A 21,877-nucleotide genomic window follows, 5' to 3' on the forward strand; every position below is an offset into this window, starting at 1 on the left:
GGAGACCTTCAGAGGGAAATTGAGTCAGTTAGAGGATAAGACGAATAAAAGGAGACACATACTAGATTTTATTTTAATAAATGTGCAAGCAAGTGTAGAACACAATATACAATGAAAATCAGTGGAGTTCAATCTTGTTTGTAACCCAGCATTCTTTAAAATATCTTTAAATATTTGTCACTCTCAGTCTCATCTCTCTTCCCTTTCTTTGTGTCCGTTAAAGCAGTCAGAGATTGTTTTGTGCACTATCTAGTGCTGTCAAATGATTAATCGCGATTAATCACATCCAAAATAAAAGTTTTTGTTTACATACTGTATGTATGTGTACTGCGTATATTTATTATGTATATATAAATACACAAACACAGTATATATTTCAAAAATATTTGCATGTTTATACATTTATATATTCATATTCCTATATTTTATATTCTAAAAAAATTTTCTTAAATTAAAAAAATAACATACTTTTATTAAAATAAAAAAAACAAATACTTGTATTTATACATTCAAAATAAATATACACAGCATACACGCATATATTATGTAACCAAAAACTTTTATTTTGGATGTGATTAATCGTGATTAATCATTTGACAGCACTAGCACTATCTATCACCTGACATTTCTTCTCCATGCACATCTCACACATGGTCTCTCAGACTTATCCATCTTCCAAAAGGTTGCCACACACCTCTAACTTTCGTCAAGACCTGTCCCACACCCCACATGGGAGTCTGCTCCTCTCTGCATGCACACACAATCACATGACTCTTTCATTTTGATCCGCTCAGTGTGTAACGGTCATTTCCCAAAGTGAGCCTCTGTCCCCTGTCCTCTCATGGGGGCAGGGAGGATGTCTGCTGGCCTGGACGTGGAGTTCAGCGAGGTGGGGGACGTCTGAATGGTCACCCGCTGGGCAGAGGGAGGGAGTGCGCAGGGACAATGGTGGTCCTGTTTTAAGGGAGCGTGGTCAGGGGGAGCCAGGAGATGGGCTGGGGGTGTTTGTAGGGGCAGGAAACAGGGGGAGCCTATGGGAATGCAGATTGGTTCTCTGAATTGAACTGGCAGGCTGGGCTTTGATGTGAGCAGAGGGGGATTTTCATAGGGCCCAACTTTTATCGGTGTTAAAACCACCCCCCTATAAAACTTCATCTTCTCTATCTGCCCCTCTTCGCTCTCACTGTCTTCCCATTCCACATCGTCTGCCTCTAAATGGACGTAAACTTGGGTATCATTTAGTATGAAAAATTATATTTTCTGAAATCCCAAAGCCCCAAAAAATGTGACTTTATATCTCACAATTGTGACTTTATATATTCTTTTAAACTTTATCTCACAATAACCTTATATATATATATATTTTTTTTTTATCTGAGGCAGAAATATTGGTCTTCCATCGGTCACCATCATATGCTGTATTTTGGATGCTACTGTGTCTCACTAGCCACATTTCCATTACCCTTCAAAATGCTGAAAATGCAAAACACTGAAATTGCGAATTGAAAACACGACTAATGGAAACATGTCAATTTTGCAAAAACTCCCATATATTGCAAAACTTTTTTATGCTCTCATGAGATGGTTTTTCAGGCATTTTGAAAAAGGAATATATTGCAAAACTGCAAACTTTTTTTTTTTTTTTTGCATTTACAAGTCACCTGGTGTACGTAAAAGTGGAATGTTTTAGAAGCATCCCAGTTGCGGCTCCCCACGCTGCTTCTCTAAAGATACATGTCTATGTCTCCTTCAATTAATAATAATGTCTAGTATGGTGGCTGCAATATACATAAACCTACCAACATTCATTGCCATGACTTACCGCGAGAGGAAAAATTACATTTTAGTCACATAACATTGGTTAATGGAAACGCTGTCATTCACAACAGGTTTTTAATTGTCATTTATAAATGTTTGTCATTTATCGCAACATACCAAGATTACCAAGATTTTTGAACACCGTCTTTCAGTACCAATCCAATGGTAATTCTTTGGACACTACCTTGATGGTGCAACATATTATTATTTATACTTTAAATAATACTATGTTGCACCATCAGAGTAGTGTCCATGGAGATTTTTTATTTTTTTTGTAAAACTTTGGATAAGAGGATCTGGTATGTGACAAACAATGTTTAGTTCACCGCTGAGGTACAAAGCAACTTAACTTCAAAACTATATAATTACTTGATTTAAGCACCCCTGCAGCACTGCCATTAATTAGACTCTGAGAATGTTCGTCTCTGTGTGTGTTGATGATTATGGCCAAATCCAACCGCCTCGCCTCTCATACAAATGCAAAACCCCTGAAGGAGACACTGCTTTAAATTCAGAATGCACACACATGGTTAAGACTCCTCACTCGCTCTCTGCCAGTGTCCTCCAAGAGGAGAGTCTTAAAGAGAAGTAGAGTTGTAAGGAGGAACAAAAAGGTTTAGAAATTGCTGAGTAGAGGAATTAAAAAGAGATAAAAAGAAAGAAGTGAGAGTGGAAATTGTGTGTGTACGTGTGTGTGTTGAGGGGGGGACAAATTACTTTTCTTCCTCGCTTGAAGAAAACGCCAGCAGAGGGATGGGGAGGGGGAGGGGGTTGTAGATAGGGGGTCTCGTCCCACCACTTCAATCTCAGCATCTCAGCACTTTTCTTTGTGTCTTTCATTCATCACTCTTTCCTATCCGTGTTTTTCCATACAATTATTATTTATTCCTCTTTTATTTTGTGCTCTCCTGAGGACCTCAAAAGAGGCCGATCAGAAAGATAGGGAAGGGGGCCCGGCTCAGTCTGTGAGGCTGATTATGGGCTCAGATCTGGATTTAAAAAGTTGGCTGTAGGGAGGGCATACAGGAATGGTTTTACTTCAGAATCAGTTGAATAATAGCTGAAGAAATCTGAGGTCTTGTAACAGCATTGGTAATATGACATAAAAAGCATGATTAGACCACATTTCATGGATCACTGCAGGCAGTGGAAAAACTGAGGGGAAAATGCGCAAGTTGGTACAAACTGTTACGCAAGTCTCCTGTACCACTCTGGGATCAGACTAGGGAGAATGATAGATGTGGGCACCATTAATTTAAGCTGATACCAGATCAGATGTATCCTTGGAATAATGGCGAGACCCTTCAACCCTGACATTTAAGCACTAATGTACCACAAGTCATTAGCGCACTCGTTTTCAATCAGGGTACTTGTGTTCGTGTACTCTCCGTTCTGATATCTACGTCTCTCTTTGTTTTTCCAAGAAAACCAGGCCAAGTCAGGTGGCTCACAGTCCAAATTGTATTTGCCAAATTAGATAGCGAATGTAGTTGCTTATATTTTGAAGCACTCTGCTTGTGGAACAATGCAGCTGTGTATGAGTTTTGGAGGGAGGGAAGCTAGCCGAGCAATGAGAAAGACAGAGTCGCTATTACAGGATATTTAGTCTTGGTCTTAATGATAGTGGACAAAATGACATAAGACACAAAAAGCTTCCTGTGACATTATTGAACATGTTACTCCTGCTGAAAAGACCTGTTCAAACTAGCTTTAATTTCTATGCTGGTTCAAATTTGGTGCTGGTCTTGTTTACCTCCCTCAAAAATTCAGTCATCATTTACTCACCCGCATGTTGTCCCAAGCCATTATGACTTTCTTCCTTGAAGCACTTTCAAGTTTGTTTTTTCCCCTGCATGTCATGTGCAGAGCGCCATACTTTTCAATGCATCACCGGTCCAGTACATAAACCACTATGGCTGATTCATTCAAATTAATTCCAATTCTCGTGTTTACTGATCTTTTTTCACTGAAGAACTGGACATCTTCTAATGAGCTTGAGTAGATGTCAAGATTTATGTTGAATAGCAATTTCAGTTTTAACAAAAAAGGGATAGGGATAGTTCACCTCAAAATGAAAATTTGTCATGTCATTCCAAGTTTCTTTGTTATGTTGAACATAAAAGTAGATATTTTGAAGAATGCTGGTAATCAACCAGTTGATGGTCCCCACTGACTTCCACAGTATTTCTTTCCCTACTCTGGAAGTCAATGGGGACCAACAGCTGTTTGGTTCTTCAACATTCTTCAAAATATCTTCCTTTGTGTTCAACATATACAGGTTTGGAATGATAGGGGGGTGAGTACATGATGACAAAATTTTCAGTTTTGGGTGAACTATTCTTTAAAGACAGTGTTCAGACACCCTTGTGTCATTCTTAAGTCTGTCAAATGTTGTCATGAGTTGCACTTATCATATTTACTAGCCACAAAAGGCACACTAGGACATAAACCATGCAAATAAAGCTGGTCTTAGTTATTGAGAGGACTCTATTGTCTGCTCAATGGTATCCTATACATTATGCATAAACATACTGAGATTCTAGGGATTACAGATAATGCTATTTTTGGCGGCCCAGATGTTGGCTCGAAACTATCAAAGAAGTTGCTATTTAAAGACGTGTCAAGTCATCAAGAAAGAGAAATGTAAAGAGGAGGGGCTTGTTTTGTTATTGGGAGATAATCATGTTTCCTGGAGCGGTCTAAATGAGAGCTGTCCAGTAATATCAGTGCAGGAATGCAGTCAGTGCACACCGCTCAACCCTCCCTAAGTCTTGGCTCCACTCCACTCTCTCAGCACTCCACACAAAGCTTCCTTTGTTCAGCCTGGTCTTGAAAAGCAATGCTCCGTCACTCCCTTTCTCTCTCCCTCTCTGTTGTCCTGCCTCACTCCTCTCTCTTCCTGTGTATCTCTTCTACTCGCTCCTTATCTAAATGTGCTCTGTTCTCTCACACTCATATCTTATGTTTTTTTAATCAGTCTTAGGTTAAATTATCCTAGAATGTTTGGATTCTTTCTGCGTTTTTACTTTCATTCCTTCTCTGCCTGTTTTGTCCAACTTTTCCCTCTGTCTTTCACAGACTTCAGTGTTGTTTATTCACCAGAAGGTAGGGATCCAGCCAAGAAATCTGTAATCTCCTGCATATTCGCAACCTTAACTGGGGGGGGGGGGTATTTTTCAAGCAACTCTTTTTCTCCTCAACAGCTATTTTAGGTTAACCGCACATTTAATAAGCTGGAATGGGGAGGGGGGGGGATTGTGCTCTTGTTTTGCTCTCATACTTTTTCAAAGCTTAGAGAGATTTAGTCCTGCCACTCTCCCATGAAAGAATACTCTCACACATACACGTACACAGCAGAACCCTTCAGGTGTTCAACCCGTATGCGATCAACTGATAAACCAATCTCAAGTTCAAATCAATGAATCACGCAAAAATCAAGTGATTAAACAAATAGATTTATTTCCCAGCATTCATTATAATGTCACATCGGATCGGTAGTTAAGCACTTTTATGTTTATTCTGTGCCTACTGTATATATTCAGGTCAAGCAGTCATATCTTTTGTTCCTCCAACAATAATCACTTCATGTGAAAACTTGTTGCTCCGGCAACCTCCTACAAGCCTTGTCCTGTGGATCGTAAAGTGAACGGCATTGGAAGGCCCGAGGCGTGAAATTATGTCCATCATTGCCTCGTGACGCAGCCAGACCTTGCAAACTGCTTGCTGACTAGATGTGGGACTCCATAAGCCTGCTGGCTGCAGGCATACCTGCACATGCCCCTGCTGTGAAATGATTATTGTTAGTTATAGAATAAGACTTTCTGATTTTTGGAACATAACAGACAGTTAAACATAACAGTTTAAGTGAAGCCACATTAGGGAAATTCCTATTTTTAGAAGCATGTGTATAATTTTTTTTTTTTTTTTTTGTATTATGCATTAATGCATTAGTTTCATTTTGTTCAGTTGGATTGCAAAAAACAGATTTTGTACAAGGAGTGATCGCAACATGATTGGAAATTCATGTCACATGTAATGACATGTCCATAAAGTGTCTGGATATTGTTTAATCATTGAATTATTGTGGATTCAAATTTCTGTTTGTAATGTGTGCACAAATACTGCAGCACATCCCTTTGTGAAAAGCCTGGGACACTTGAAAAGTTAATGGCACGCACACACACACACACACACACACACACACACACACACACACACACACACACACACACGCACACACACACACACAGAGTTTGTTTTTCTAGGTTCTAAGGTTGTGCACTAAATCCAGCTGCTGTTGCATTCCCATGGTGCTCTCCTGCAGCTGCATCCAATCAGATCACAGAACCTTGAAACTGAAGCAGCTACAGCCTGAAAACACAGGCCATCGTCATGCTTTTTCTGGATATCTCATTCATGAAATTCAGACTCACACCTCTCTGTCTGTTTTTCTTTCTCCCTGTCGCTTGCTCTTCCTTTCTCAAGAGGTTCTGTAAAATTTTAACTAGGCCTCTTTACCGCAGGTGTTGCATATTGGTGATTAAAGCACCTCTGCATCTGTTGTTCCTCAGGCAAGATTTGGTCTGATTACTGCTCACTAGGGTGCAGAGTGCCGTGACCTGCTTTTGTTTGAGTTCAGACTCATTTTGCCGTCCTTGAATGTTATCACAACTCCTGTAATCAACAAGTGGCTGCTTAGCTTCATTTCATGGTAACATAAAACTAATGGTAAGTTCACCCAAAAATGAATATTTTTTAACATTTACTCAGCCTCATGTTGTTCCAACATGTTCCCATTTTAAATTAATATACTCTGTACTCATTTCATGCAAACCAGGATAGGAAGAAAAGGAAGTCTCACAGGTTGGATTATTAGAACAACATGAAAGTAAGTAAATGTTTTTTTTTTTTTTTTATCCCTTTAAACATTTTTAATAACATTAATTCCTCATCCAACATTAATTCCTCACAAGATGTGCCAAAATTGTCTCTTGAAGACTTCAAAATCTAATCTCATTGCAGATTCAATGCAGCATGGAATTCACGTTAGCCTCTATACCGCAGGTTTTGCAAGAATTTGGCCGTATTATGCAACAAGACGTTAGTGTGTCAATTAGCAATACTGGTAGTTTTAGCTGAGCATAAAAAGTAAAACTGTGACAGTCTTGTTGACTCAGGGCTATGTGTCAATAGGAAGGCACGATGACAATGAGGACCTTCCTCTTTAAAGTAGGACAGTGTGGAGAGCACGTTTTATCGTAAGCATTAAAAGCAGGTTATGACTTCGTATACGTGTCTCAAAACAAAAGAGTGCTGAAATGCAGGCTAATAGCTCAGGGGTATTGTATTTCTGTGGTCTGAGGTAATTGGCTTTTTCTTTACTTCTATGAATGTTATTTAAAGCAGGTCGTGTTGATCCAGGATTATACGAGACCCCCGTGTCAAATAGGCTGACTCACCTAGATGTATTTCCATTTAGTTTCGATGTTTCCAATTCAGAGCCGCCTCAGCTGCCAAAAAGTAGAATCACAGGACAGATGTGATGATTCAGAGTATCTCTTTGCCTAGATTTGTGGTTTATGAGAGTGCACTCATATCTATAAAGCGAGTGTTTGTGTGAGATGGACCGAGCGAGAGGCATGGGGGGGTTGTGGGACATGATGAGAGAATGGTGAAGTAGCCAGCCCACAATGGGCCGCATTGTTCCAAGCTCATAATCAGAGCGGACATGGAACTTGGCCGGGAGAGTCGTCCCTGTAGCCCTCGACACAGCTGCTGGGACTTCAGTTTATATTCCCTCTGTTCTGCTTTCATCAGCATCTCTCTTGCGCACATTTTCTCTCCGTCTCTGTCTTTCCCATTCAGTGGCTGCTTTTCCTTCCTCCATTTGAAATGAAGGGGTCAGGGCATGAGCAATGCACTCTTGTGTAACACTACAACGGCATAAACAAACTGTGCCAATCAAAGAGAGCCAAAACTTTGACCTCAATATCTTATGCTTAAGTACAGGAATCTCAGGCCTCCATCCAACTGTCCTCCAAGCAGCCATCTTCGCTTCCTGTATGCATTTTAGTTAGTGGAACAACCAGAAGCCCGGTGAAAAACCCAGCCAGTAACTGGATCTTTAAAAGATTAGAGCTCTGCTTCAATGACGAGAGAAATAAGAAGCTTAACAGCTGGCCCAGTGGCGGTAGCTGTGTTTACAATAAAATCTCGCAGTCAGCTGTGAGGCCTTTGCGTCACTGGCATGTAAAAATAAAATAAGAGACCAGAGAGAGACCCCTCCATCATGACTCAAAATTTCCACAGAGACCATAGGATGGTGCCACTCCTTGTACAAAATCTGATACATTGCAGGTGGGTCTTGGTGTCCAAAACGTCCAAGTACGAATTCCATCACATGACCTTTCAGCAGTGTGTTAACCGATAATTGTCGCCTCATAGCTTTCTAAATTGATTGAAGCATTTGCGGTGTGTGTTGGCTGCACATACGGTTGGCTGCGGTTCTTGGCCGTTGGGCTCGGATGATTCCATGTTGCTGGGCTGGGGCTGCTTTACACACATTACATGACTTAAGCAGGCAACACATGCTCCCTTTACTCTGTTAGGGTTGCTGGGAGTGAGTTGTATTTTTGACCCGCTCTAGGTCAGGTGTCCGCCCTTGTGTTGCCTCCCATATGTTCCGCATTTTCTTGCGCTATCCACCCAACCCCCAGTCCCGTTGCCCCTGTAATTGCCAGGTAATGTTTCGGCTCTGGCTCCTCCTCTACTGCCATTATTCCTGTTCTGAATTTAATGCGACTGCCAATAGTGGCCACAGGCTTGGCAGTATTTCAAAAAAGGGGCCCACCTTCGATACATTATACACAAGCAGCTTTCACCAAGGTGTGCATTTCAAGACAGTCTTCCTCTGTTTTTATACTGTGCTTTTTTCGGTTAAATCAAAGCTGGAGGGGACACTGGAGACTCCCCCCCCACCCCCAATCTGATCTCTGTAACCCCTCCCTGCTCATATCAGATATTCCCCAGCCGCCTGGCGCCCAGAGAGAGGCCCACCTTTACCACCCATTGTAAACCCAATAATACAGAACTGTTGGCTTTTATGGTCATACTCTGTCCCATTTCCCAAAAATCACCTTTCAAATGCATAAATAAACTAAACAAAAACAACAAATAAAAATGGAGTATAGGGCTATATTTACAATGCCTTTGGCGTAGGTATCATACTGGGTATATCTGAATTCTGTACTTTTGTTTGTGGTCACTTTGTTCCCTTTCTTCCTCTTTTCAGTAAGCAAAAAAAAAAAAAAAAAAAAAACACTTGAGGTGAGCTTTTACAAAAAGTGACCACTGTCAAAAGGTCAACATGTGACTTTTAAGGTATCTGTAAATCTTGTTTTTGTGATTGAAATTCAAAAAAAGGAACACAGACATTTCCAAAAAATACCCATCTACCTTGACTGCGAAGTAGGGAATGACCAAAATCATTTAAACATTTAAGTCACAAGGGATCATTCAAAAAAACAAAAAAGGTTTCTCACGATGCACATTGGGCAACTACATGGATGAAAGTTAACAGGACAAACGGGAAGAGCCAGGCAATGGTCCAAATTAACACAAACTAAATAAAGGGCTGAAGGAAAGTAATCAAATGATGGCGCACAGTCCGGGAATTGCTTATATGTTCCACTGAGCTCACTGGTTATGGGTAAGCCAGTTAAGCAACATATAGAAGTTATGATGCAACAAGACAACAGTCTTAGATGGGCACACCCTTTTTAAATTGAGTTTTACTCTCTTGGGAAGACAGGAATAGGTTATCACACTGAGACAATTATTTTTCTTTCTGGCAAATAAAACTTGAGGGGAAGTAAAACTGATTTGTGCTTTCCAGAGAATCTCTTGCCCTTTGTATTACTCTTTAAAGAAAGGGAGACTATGAAAGGCAAAAACATGAGAGAAGAGATTTATTAACTAAAGTTCATTAAATTTAATTAAAGACCATCTCTAACCTTGTGTCCGATGAGGGTTGAAAACCATAGGAATAACGATTTAACCATGATGGTTCTCTTGTCAGATTAGGGAACAGGAAGTTGAGCTGGTCCAGAAAAGTGTGCAGAGATTTTGCCCAAGTAAATAAACATCTTAGCTCAGATCTCTTTTCCAATTCAGGTCCTGCAATCTGGCCTATTCCTGGAAAACTTTAGAGCGAGTGGGTTGTAATTCATTTTGATCATCTATTCATGTTGATGTATGAGTACACATGAAAAGGTTTCACTAATAATTTAACTTTAATAAGCATAAAAATAAAAATATATATCCAGCACTGTGCAAAAGTCTAAACAAAACATTGTACTGTATATTTATTATATATGAATGGAATGAAATGTAATGTTTACAGTCATTAATCTTGTCCCAGTTTTTTTATTTTTTATTTTTATTATTATTGTTCAGGAAGCTGCAAGTTTGGCATCATAGTGCATTCTGTCTAGTTATGCTGCTCAGTAAGTTAAAATGTAGAGTGTCTTAAAACTGCCCAGGTAACAAATTTAGGTTATAAAAACGTTGTGGGGACATTGTTTTGAAATGTTTTAAAAATGTTGAAATGTTTTCTTGTTGTGATTACAACATTATTTAAATGTTACAAAAACATTTCTTACAGCATTATACTGACTTTATTTTTACCCCAAATATTTGAAAGTTTATTTTCAATATTCTAGTAATAATAAAATATCCAGTTTTCTTGTTGTGATTGATTATAACATTATTTAAATGTTACAAAAATGTTTCTTCATTCTACTTTGTTTTTACTCACAGTATCACATTATGATTAGAGCGTTATTTGAAGGTTACAAAAATGTTTCTTAGAACATTTATCAAGTACAAATAATATCGTAAGGACATTTTGAGAAAGTTGATGGCAAAATGTTTTATGTTTAACATTATGAGAACGTATATGAATATTATTACATTTATAAGAACATTGAATAAACATTACTTTAAGAATGTTTTGTCATTTTAAACAACATTAGTGAAAGTTGTGAGAATATACCCTGTTAGCTGGGTGGCTGGATGAGTGAAGAGAGTGGACACACACACACACACACACACACACACACACACACACACACACACACACACACACACACACACAGACAAACAGGTGGTGGATCATTTAAGCAGTGATTTACAGAGCTCTCTGAGTTTCATTGTGCCGCTCTTCCTCTAACCTCCTTGGTCTCCTCTCTCCAGAGCTCCTAAAAACAGCCTGATCTCCTCTGTTAAACAATAGAGCACGCCATCCTCACTTTGTGTTTGCCTCCACAGGAGCGTGACCGTACATCTTAGTGAACCCATACAGCTGTGAGCGGCCATTTGAGTTGAATTCATCTGAACGCACATGGGTGTTCACTAACACTTGTAATTTTCCATCCAACAGCGGTCAACGTGACCATGATGAAATGTCCTGAAATGTGCTGTAGGCGTGAAGTTTTTAAATTAAATCTTGTATGTAAAACTATACACAGCAGAAGCAAGTTCCTGTTTAGTCTGTGAAAGCTAAGTAAACAGATAAAAGAAAATATTCAATCACGTTTTGCTTGCTCACTGCTTTTGTCTGTCCCAGATCTCATTTACGGTCAAAAATAGCAGTGTGTCTCAGTCCTCCTTTATTTGTGTGCTCAGACGGTCAAGAATATGTGAATTTCCACCAGAAGTTTGTGGGTGCTAAAACCCTATCATCTGAAGGTGTTAATCTAGCAACTGGTTCCTCAACTGCTTCCGTAGCATGCATCGAATGAAGGTTACGAAGTGGTTTAAAATGGTAAAAAGAATTTTCTGTGGCTGCCCAAACTGTATTTTTGAAGCATGACCTTTATTAGAGTTTCCACATCCCTTCAATGTGACATTTCTGAGTGGCATCACCTAACACACATGGTAAACTTTCTGTGTTGCTAAGCCTACTTTGTATTTCCATGTGTTGAAGTGATTTTATGGTTTGTTGGACACGTGTTTATGTCAGGGTGAGAATGTTTGTGTTTGTGCACGTTGTCTGAGCAAGTGAGCATGCCCTGAGGACAGGGGAATGGAAGGAACAGGCCCGACTGGTTTTGTTTAGGCCTTATATTGCTGGAACATTGCCTCTGAGAATCTGTGGGGAGATTTGCCAATGCAATCTCAGGTTTTGTAGTTTTTTTTTTTTTTTTCTGATGTTCCGAATGGTAAAGGAGCATTTTTTTTTTTTTTTTTTTTACCAGTGTACCATTTTGGCCTAGATGTGCTTTCTCACACATCACCTGTTAGTATCCTGTCAGCTGAGGTTGTGAAGAAGCATGTGAGAATCCTTAAAAGTTAAATCACCTCTGCAAACCACTAACTAAACATCTCAACATTGTCTGATACCAATCTGTTTCCTTTTTAATTTTCTTGCACACAGTTTTTACAATGCCCTTAGCAGACGGATGACTCATTTGAACCAGTCATAAGATAAAGCTGCTATCAGTTCTTCATTTGTCTGTCTGTTACAACAATGTTATCGTGGATTATTTTGAAAAAGCAGGTTATCAGAGCGTGTCATTTCTTAGTGCTTACTCAAGGTCCCGCCATGGATAAGAACTACATGGTTTGAGTTCGTGACCGGAGCTAAGGCAATATTCCCCTTTAGGCATTTACTTAAGGTTCATCCAGAAGATAAGCAGATCATTGGTCTCCCATACTCGTGTCTGACATGTTGTAGCCTGAATGTTTGTTGAATGGTTTCGTTGCCCTCAAGAGACAGATGGCAGCCTGAAACAAAGCTTGTTAATGCCGGTGAAATGTTCCCTAAATGGTATGACAAAGCTAGAAGGACAAAAACATTATACTTAAATTATTGTCTGGAATCTATGACTTGTATGAAATTTAAATGACCCCTTAAATAATTCTTTTTTGTATTTCATTTACACAGGTAATGCTAGAATGCTGTGTTGGAGCCAGACTGGGTTAGAAACACTTGTTGAATCATGAAGCTTTGGTAATATTCAGTTACAATTCTGGGCTGGCACAAGGGTCTCAGGGTCCTCATGTACTCTGCTGTCGTCATTTTCACCTACACATACTCACACAAATAGACCAAGTTTCCAGCCACCCACCATCTATAGTTTGCCCTTTATGGCCAAACCCACCTGTTTCTTTCCCATGCTATAGTATATTCTGAATTAATCAAGGTCAGATCATGTGATGTCCATTAGATCATATGATGTCCATTAGATTTCACCACTCATTTGCATCACATCACCAATTGGTTTTTGTCAACTCTAATTGAAGTTGAAATATGGTCAGTATGGATGACCAGTTACAGCTAATATCTGCATCCAGTTTTAAATTTAGTTGCAAGAACGTTGCTTTCAATATCAGCAAAGACAATGACTGATTGTGTGGGTTCATGAAAAACAATCAAGGCCTGGTGTTGCTTGACAATAATTGGTTAAACTTGGATCTAAACTGGTTTGAGAACAAGTGAGGCAGGAAGGACGTGAAGAAAAGGTGGTTTGGAGCTTCAGAGACATTTGTGCGTCAGTACTCTCAGGCCCGTAAAATGTCACAAGCAACATCAAACAGTTTGAGATATGAGATATGCTTCCCACTCACTGTACAGTTATGCTTTTGAAGGTGTCAAAGATATGCAGTTTTGTACACACTTGCAAAAAGGCCAATTGAAAGAAAAAAACAAAAACAAAAAAACACATTGCTTCCTTTACCTTTTTTGGTCGTAACTTCACATATCAGAATCAGCATTTGCCTTCCAGCATCACATCAGCTGTCTTTTTAGTCCTGCAGTGAAAACTGCAGTATTTACATAGCAGAAAGTACAGTTTCTCTGTCATCTTAATCTCATCCAGAAGCTCCCAAAGTCCTATTCTAAGGTCCAACCCAAACAGTAAGCATGGTACAGATCAGAGATGTGACAGGGTTAAGTAGCTCAGTTTCAGCTTTTTAACTCGGTCTCCTCTACGCTTTATTGTGCTGTTTCAGCAGCCAGAGAAATGCTGCAAATAGAAGCCAGTGGCTGGGTGCAGTCGCAACCACACTTTCCTTTGCACCTGGTTCCACTACCAGCTCACCTTCATGTTGAAACATTTCCAAACCGCACATTTTTAAAAATCTTTTCTTCTAAACACCTTTTTCTGTCATACTCTTCTGCTCTTCGTGCTGTTCAAAGGTTACTCTGAAGAGGTAAAAAGAAACCATGTGATGGACTATGGAAACAGCCAGGGGGGCAAGGTTAATATTCATGACTAGACGATTGTTTAACTGCACTGCTTCAGAATAAGTTCTTAAACTTCACTTGTAGTCGAAAGCCTCAGGTACATGTGGACCTTCCAGCCATAATAATTGGGCTGAGATGGGACAAGCTGCTCAACACAATACATACACTAAATGTGTACAGTTTAAAGAGTATATCAGTGCAAAACTTTCTGTCATGATACTAGGGGGTTGTCTGAAGTTGCCAGGGCATCTCTATTCATGCATTTTGAATAGTTTTAGCCCATTGCTATGATAATCACTGTCTTAGGGTGTTTTTGTTGTAAACTGAAACCAGTTGCATGCCTTTAGGGCCATGGAAAATTTGTCTATGAAACAACCAACTTATTTATTTTAGCTTTACAATAACACTATTGATGATACCCTTTAGGCTTATGTTTCCTCGTTGTTTTGATGTAATGATGAACAGTAGGTCAGAAAGTAAATCTGTTCACATGAAACTCCTCACTTCATAGAATACAAGTTACTCTTCAATCTGAAGTCATCACTGACCTTGGCCTTTCACTTGCTCTACACACACACGTACACGAACACATACAGAAATACAGAAAAAGGCAGAATTGGCACATTTTTGTTTGTTTGCACTGCTCAAACATCAAGCAATCCATTCCAGGACTTCCTGATAGAGGAATTACAAAGTCTAGTAGTGTTTCTCAACACTGATACACAGACTCAGGTTGAACGGCAACAGAAGCCACACATGAAGCTTTTCAGGCTGTACCCTCTTTCTCTCTCTCCAGCCGCACTGCAAGCGAAAAAGAGACCTGCTTCCTGTTTATGATGAGAACACATTAAGTACCTATATGTTTACAGGCACATTTTACAGGATGTGGCCTTGCTCACGAGGGTGGAGACTGAGTGCAGTGGAGGAAAGATGGGGAGGTTGAGGGTTTCTTTATATAGGTACACCTGACAGAACATACCAAGCAACTGGTGCAAGTCTTTCCATCACATGCACAATGGAAACAGCAAAAAGGAACATTTTTGAGTGTTGTTTTGTTGACTTGGTAGACTTGGGTGCCAACAAGTTGAACATATACTGTATTGAGCTCTGCTTCACTTATATGGTCAGTATTTATGTACTGAACAAGGCTGCAGAAAGCATTTGCAAAGTAGCCAAGTGGCATTTATAAACAAATGATCCTATTTTTAGTATATGAAGCTAGTTAACCCGGGTGTTTTACCAAATAACCACAGATGTTGTTCAGTATGCACATTCAACACTAAGGTTTGACAGTCAGAAAGTGTACAAATTCAGTATCCAAATGATCTGGAGAGTGTATTCATTATTATTATTTTAAAACCTCATAAATGTATTTTTGTGAAATGTTTTCTTTGAGAAGTCTACTTGTCTCTACAATAAATGAAACTTGGTTTGGTAATTTGTTATAATGCAATAAAATTAAGACATTTTTTACTTAATTTCTGCCAGCTTAGGTGTGCCAATATGTTTTATTATACTAGTCTATTGTATGTATAGAGTGACTGTTGAGTTAAAATGTTATCAATTTTACTTTATAGCAGCTTAAATGGTTTTGGAAAAAGTTTAGGATCACTTCAAATAGAGAAACAAACTAGCGATTTCCCCAAACCTGTGAGATCTAATGTCACATCAACTGTACGTGTTTGAAGGGGGTTTTCAGTTACCTTAATCTGTTTGGTGACAAAGTTACATAACGGCCAGACTCTAACGGTTGCCCTGATGTAACATGTCAGGCTTTGACTTCTGAGATCTTTTCTCCTCTAACACAATTCATCACCATTTCAGCAGAAACCAGAGAAACAGAATTCCCATTAGGAACTGTGTATTTAGAGAGACCAATGGAGTTTGACCACAGTCAGGTCAGTAGCCTATCAATCCTTGTCTAGACTACCAATGACTGCACTCCTCATAGGAACTCCCTCATTACAGTCGAGCATGGGTCAAAATGTTTGATAATATGCAGAATATCTGTTTTCCTGTATCACAGATGCCAGATCCACAGAGATTAGAAAAACCATAATGATCCAGAATTGGGGTTCTGTGAAAATTGCTGTCCTAACCAAATAAGAAGTTTGTGTTCTCTCGTCCTCAGTGGTCAGACACAAGTATAATTCAATCAAACCATTCTCAAGACATTTTGGTAGCATGTGCAGCCAAAACCCTCTACCCTGCCTTTGTGTAATATATACACACCACTATTACGATTATTGAACTTTGAGTTTTAATTGCATTTGACAGCAGGACATGTATCTTTTTCCTTGCTTCAAGGCATCCATCTCCTTGCATCCACCACAAGATGAATACTGCATAAAAATGATACTCAAGATGATTTAATTTCTCAAAAATATGGGTTTTTATTGGTTTAAACTGCAATCAGTCATTACAAAAGAGAGATCAATCTTATATAAACTCATAGAAATTACTGTAGTGAACAACAATAGCTGTTTATATGAAAAAAAAAAATACATTCAACTCTTCAGATACTTTCTTTGTGTCTATACTGTTAACCAACTTGGACAATCATTGCTTAAACCACTGAGGATACAAGCAATAAGTCATAAAAAATAGCATCCCAGTTTTATTTAAGGCAAAGAACGCTTGTTCATGGAATGTGTAAAAGAGGCACTTTACATATAAGCCGAAAGCTCTAAATGTCTAAGGACAACAGAACTTCAACCCATTGTGTCACAATTACCGCCTGCCTTTCATCATGTCCACCACCATAAACTGCTTTAACACTGGAGGTTTATTACTTGCAACATCATTAAACCTTTGTAACGAACATTCGAAACAAAAAAAAGCACTTCATGGTGGTATTTAAAATGTGGTGCATGTGTTTTAAGGCCACTAAACTTCTGCATCTTGGATCAACTTGCTTTTATCTTAAAAAAAAAAAAAAAAAAAAAAAAGTTGATAATTTGTTCAATAGCTGAAATCTATCACCAGGCTCAGGCATTCAGTAAACTGGATTGGTGATCCAAGTCTGTTTTTCACAACAAAAATTCACTGTTTGATGCTTAAAAAAAAAAATCAAGATTTTTAACTGCCATATAAATTGCTACAAGTGGGGCCTAAGCTCACCTTTAATTTAAAAAAAAAAAAAAAAAAAAAAATTTCTGGACCTCCTGTGAGTTTATTATCTAGGAATGATTGTATGGTAGTACTGATTCTGCAGTCAAATATTTGGGAAAAGGGAATGACAATAAATCTACAATAAATAAATGAAAATGCAGAGGATTTTTTTGTTTTTGCTTTAAATTAAGTTTCATTTAAGTGTAGTTGCCAACAAAAAGTCATTGTAGTACAATATATTAAACTGTGAAAAAAGAAAGCTGACAAGTCTTCACAATCTTAAGATTAATACAGAAGATCATAATTTAACATAAAAGAAAATATATTCTATCGTTTCATTATCAAGATAAATACAAACAAAATGAACAAAAAATGCATATTATCACCAATAAATATGTTTTGATAAGTTAAATAAGCAGTGACAAGCAAACCCTTCTGTTCTGAAAGGTTTTCAAACAATAACAATAATATAACCATAATAATAATAATAATAATAATAATAAACAAAGACCATAATAAAAATAAAAACCAATAGGTGGAAAGATGATGAAATTACAGAGTGCTCGTCTGAGCAGAATCTACGGAAAAAAGCGAGCTTGCATGAAGAACTAAAGTGAAGCTGCAGGAAGAGGTTGAACTGCACCTTGGGAATGATGGAATTCTCCCACTGTTTGCTGATTGGCCCGAGGGAAGGTGGCGTTTTGAGGTGGGACAGAAGAAAGAGTTTGTCTTCAAGGTTTAATAATAAGATTCCCTTCCCAACAAACTTTAAGTAACCAGCAACTAATGGGAAAAAGGGGAACTAAGAACATCAACAACAACAAAAATGTTAAGGAATTGTTCATTTTCGAGTGGAGACATCCCATCTCAGGGGTTTGTGCTGGCTGTAGACGAGACATGGAGCACGTAGCACCTGACTGAACATTTGAATGTGCCTGAAATATTTCAGAGCTCAATTCTCATTCAACCCTTATGAGAGAAGTCCTTCCTGCAGACTGGTGTCATCTGCAATTTCAAGGGAGGGAGAGCACACACTCAAAACAAGAGCTACATAATCAGGCCACAAGAACGAAAAAATTAAAGAAACAGTGGTCCATTCACCCCGACACTTGACCCCAGGCACTTGTCTTTTTCTCCATATTCTTTTCCTCTATTTGCTTTAAGCCAGTCTACAAAGACAGTTGTGAAAAGTCTAAGCATGACACTTGTGTGCTTAAGTTAGTTGAAAAGAAAGAGTGTCCTTGAGAAGAGTGGTAATTTGTGAGGGGGGATGGGCACAGAACTCTCCCATAACCGTGCCACCGGCTCCGCTACACTTGACTGCAGCTGTGGCACCTGGCACAACGGTCTCATACCTCTCACGATTAGCATTTTGCTAATCCACTTCCTACTCTGCGTGTTTGGCACAGTCACACCAAGAACATAGCAGGGGCTCTGCAAGTCGAGGCCCGGAAAACAGAAGGGTCTTGAGGCTGGGAGAGTTTTAGCTTGTTCTGGTTAAAAAGAGTATTCAAAATGAGAAAGATCCCTTAATTCACTGCATCGGTTTCAGAGCGGACGTGATACAAGGAGGGAAGTCTACGGCTTCTAGGGTGCCGGGGAAATGGCGAGAGGTAGAGGGAGTGCTAGCGTCTCATCCTCTCTGCCCAAGACTGCTACATGCAGTGGAAAGGGGGATGGGGTCTGGCTCAGTGTGCTTTAGTCGTCAGAGATGGAAAGCCTGCTGAAGATGGGCAGTCGGCGGGTGGTGTCGAGGACGGGAGATTCGGAGCCGCTCAGACTTCCGCTCGAGCTGCTCTGGTAACCCTCTTGGTCAGAAAGCGAGTCTGGCTGACTGGATGGAGACTCGTAGAGTTGGGGAGACTCTGACATGGCCCTGAAGTAGTAAGGGGTTGTCGGGGAAGAAGGTGCCTGGGTGGAATGCTCGGAGCAGGATAAAGGTGCGTTGCCCAGGCTGGGGCTGAAGAAGTTGGCCAGCTCCTGGCTGGAATACGTAAAGGGGTTGCTGCTAGGCCACTCAGGCAGTTCGTCTGGGGAAAATATAGGTGGAGGGGTGACTGAAGTGGGGCTGTCCCTCAAGCCTCCAGAGCTGGGGAACCCCGCAAAGCTGTAGCTGTGTTGCAGCCGTGGCCTATCCATCTTATTGGAGGCTGAAAGGGGGGACGGGGTTGGAGGAGGTCCACGGCGTTCTTCCGCATTGTGGATGAAGTGGCAGCGTGGGCCATAGGGGCAGAAGCCGATGGTGTGGAATGTGCGGCAGAGCTCGGTCTTGTACTTAGGATGGCGGCTTAGGCTGCGCAACTCATGAATGCCATGGGCAAACTGGCACTTGTCACCGTACTTGCAGGCACCGTTCTCCTCGAATGGCCTGCATAACTCGGTCTTGTAGCGGCTCGAGTTGACCTGGCCGTTGGGGCCTCCAGGGCCCGAACACTTCTGTAGCAGGCGATCCCCCGTCTCCGAGAAAGAGCGGTCTCGAAGTCGGTTCTCTTTGTTGCTGCTGCCGGTGGTTCCCATCCCTGAGCCGAGCAGGGATGGATCTGCCTTGGCAATGTTCAAGAACTGGTTTTGGTTGAGTTTGGTGCTAGCCGAAGTGACAGAGTGCCGGCGCTGGTAAACCCCACCAGTTGAGGGTGTCCCCACAGCCTTCCTGTCCAGCAGGCACCCAGTGGGGTTGGAGATGGGCAGACTTGGCCCCGTGCAAGGGACCGAGAGAGGGTGTGGAGTACTGAGGATGTTATTATTGTAGTTCAGCATTTTGTTCTACAAAAGAAAAGACAAAAAAAGAAAAATGATGACACTGAATTCAGTTTTTGAAAGCCACAAAGTGGTTGGCACGTCTTAACTGTTTTGCATTGGCTTCAACTGGCATTTACCCATGAGTAAATAAAGGCCTAAACAACTGCTAGTTTGGCTCGATGCCCACTAAGGGAAAGCTTGACTGCTTTAGAAAAGCAAAGACTGCTGCGCGTGTCTGATACGAGTAATAACTCGACGTACAGTATCAGACATGAGACTAGGTCTGTCTGGAAACCTGTGGACACTGATGACCATGTCTGACAACATTAATACATTCAAAATCAACATTATCAAACTAAATGTTACTTAAAGTTTTTCATGAGAAAATATATTGATGTACTAATTATGACTAAAAACAGGGTCGTAACCCTCACAGACTTAAATTAATTTTGAATATTTGCCTACATCCTAGAAAGTAACATTAATATGTAATATTTACATGTAATATTTCCACAGTTATACAGTCCAGCCACCATGTCACAAAATTAAAAAAAAAGTACTATTAATAAAGTTATTTATAGAGTTTGACTCATGCGACAATCAGCTGGATGGAAATATATACACAAATCTAAATGTTACATCCGCACAGCACAGAAAAACACATTAACTCCACTGAAAATGATGTCCCGAATGCAAGTATGGGTTAACCACTGAAATAAGCTCATATCTAAGAACCAGCTTGACTCACTGATTTTCTTAGTCACTCCTCTCAGTCAAAGTTTAATTCAATGAAATCACGAGACAGCCCTGACCTTGCACAGATTTATACACCATTCACATTTACACCCAAACCTGTTTTGTCAGGTTTGAGTATAATTTTTATTAACAGGTGGTGAAACCGGTTTCTACAATCTTCAGTTGATAAACAGTTCAAAAGGAAGCAACGTGAAACATACATGAGTAGTTGACATGAAACACTTGTGACAAGTTGATGTGTACTGATGTGTTTTACTATGCTAAAAGATTTTCAAACAGCATTTTGACAACTGCTAGGCATGTAGTCCATTATTAAAATGACGTTAGCTTATTGAAAATGTGTACTTCAATTCATTTAAAACACACTACATATTTATTTTGAATGAACTACTGGAGGCAAAAGAGTGATTAAAATGGTGATCAAATTAATTGCAAGCAGTCTGAAGATCCAAGATATACACTTTAACTTAAACATTCATATAACATAAAATCTTGATTAAAAACGTCAATGGACACATTATGCATCAACTACCCACATATGTTGTAAAATCACAGCCAGGGATTCTCCAGAACAAGCGAAGCAGGGACCTTTACTGGCTGCAAGCGGAGTCTCGTTCATTGCTACATTAGAACTTTAAAGAAAACTTCAGAATGGTGAAAGCAGCTGTAATTTAGTTGTTGTTGTTGTTCGGTGTTACTTAATACGACTAAAATCGCCCATTCAAACCTAGAAGGAAAGTCTGATCGTCCACATTCCACAACACAAACAGATCAAGCAGAAACTTTTTTCCTACCTTGTTGTTGATCACTTCGCTAAAGTCGAAGAAAGGCGACACCACGGCTGTGGTCATCTTCCAATCGAGGATAAATCAAACACAGCGAGAACAACCGGATACTTTAAGTTATAACAAGCTCGGTTCTGGTTGTGTAAACTTGTGCTGCCCTTTAAGATACCCCCTCAGTCTGCATTTCCTTTTAACCCAGATGCAGGAGGGGCCAAGAGACGACGCTTCATATGGGCGTTCCTCCTGCTCTTTTTCCCCCCAAGTCTTCAAGTTTTACTTCTCTCTCTTTCAGAAGTGCAACGCAGTTTAAAAGTTTACTAGAGCTCTTGTGCATGCTCATAAGCAAAACAGCGTCCTTGTGTCTAGTTGTTTATCTCGGTGACTGAGACTTTATATTGCGTCGAGGTTTGTAACTCTGTAA

At 39.8% G+C, this 21,877-nt stretch overlaps 1 protein-coding gene and 1 long non-coding RNA gene across 2 annotated transcripts; one reads left to right on the forward strand and one right to left on the reverse strand.

Moving 5' to 3' along the window:
- The first annotated feature begins 6,079 nt into the window (after positions 1-6,079).
- On the forward strand, positions 6,080-15,418 carry LOC122140176. The gene is made up of 3 exons (XR_006156869.1): positions 6,080-6,546; positions 6,656-6,706; positions 12,764-15,418. It is a non-coding gene; the product is annotated as an uncharacterized LOC122140176 (long non-coding RNA).
- A 1,015-nt stretch (positions 15,419-16,433) lies between these two features.
- zfp36l1a (zinc finger protein 36, C3H type-like 1a) lies at positions 16,434-21,639 on the reverse strand. The gene is made up of 2 exons (XM_042742672.1): positions 21,466-21,639; positions 16,434-19,939 (listed from the first exon to the last, which is right to left on the reverse strand). Exons 1-2 carry the CDS (start codon positions 21,520-21,522, stop codon positions 18,875-18,877), a joined length of 1,122 nt encoding a protein of 373 aa, XP_042598606.1. The 5' UTR covers positions 21,523-21,639; the 3' UTR covers positions 16,434-18,874.
- Positions 21,640-21,877: the final 238 nt, after the last annotated feature.

The sequence above is a fragment of the Cyprinus carpio genome, chromosome B17 (assembly GCF_018340385.1).
Source record: "Cyprinus carpio isolate SPL01 chromosome B17, ASM1834038v1, whole genome shotgun sequence".
NCBI classification, from domain to species: domain Eukaryota; kingdom Metazoa; phylum Chordata; class Actinopteri; order Cypriniformes; family Cyprinidae; genus Cyprinus; species Cyprinus carpio.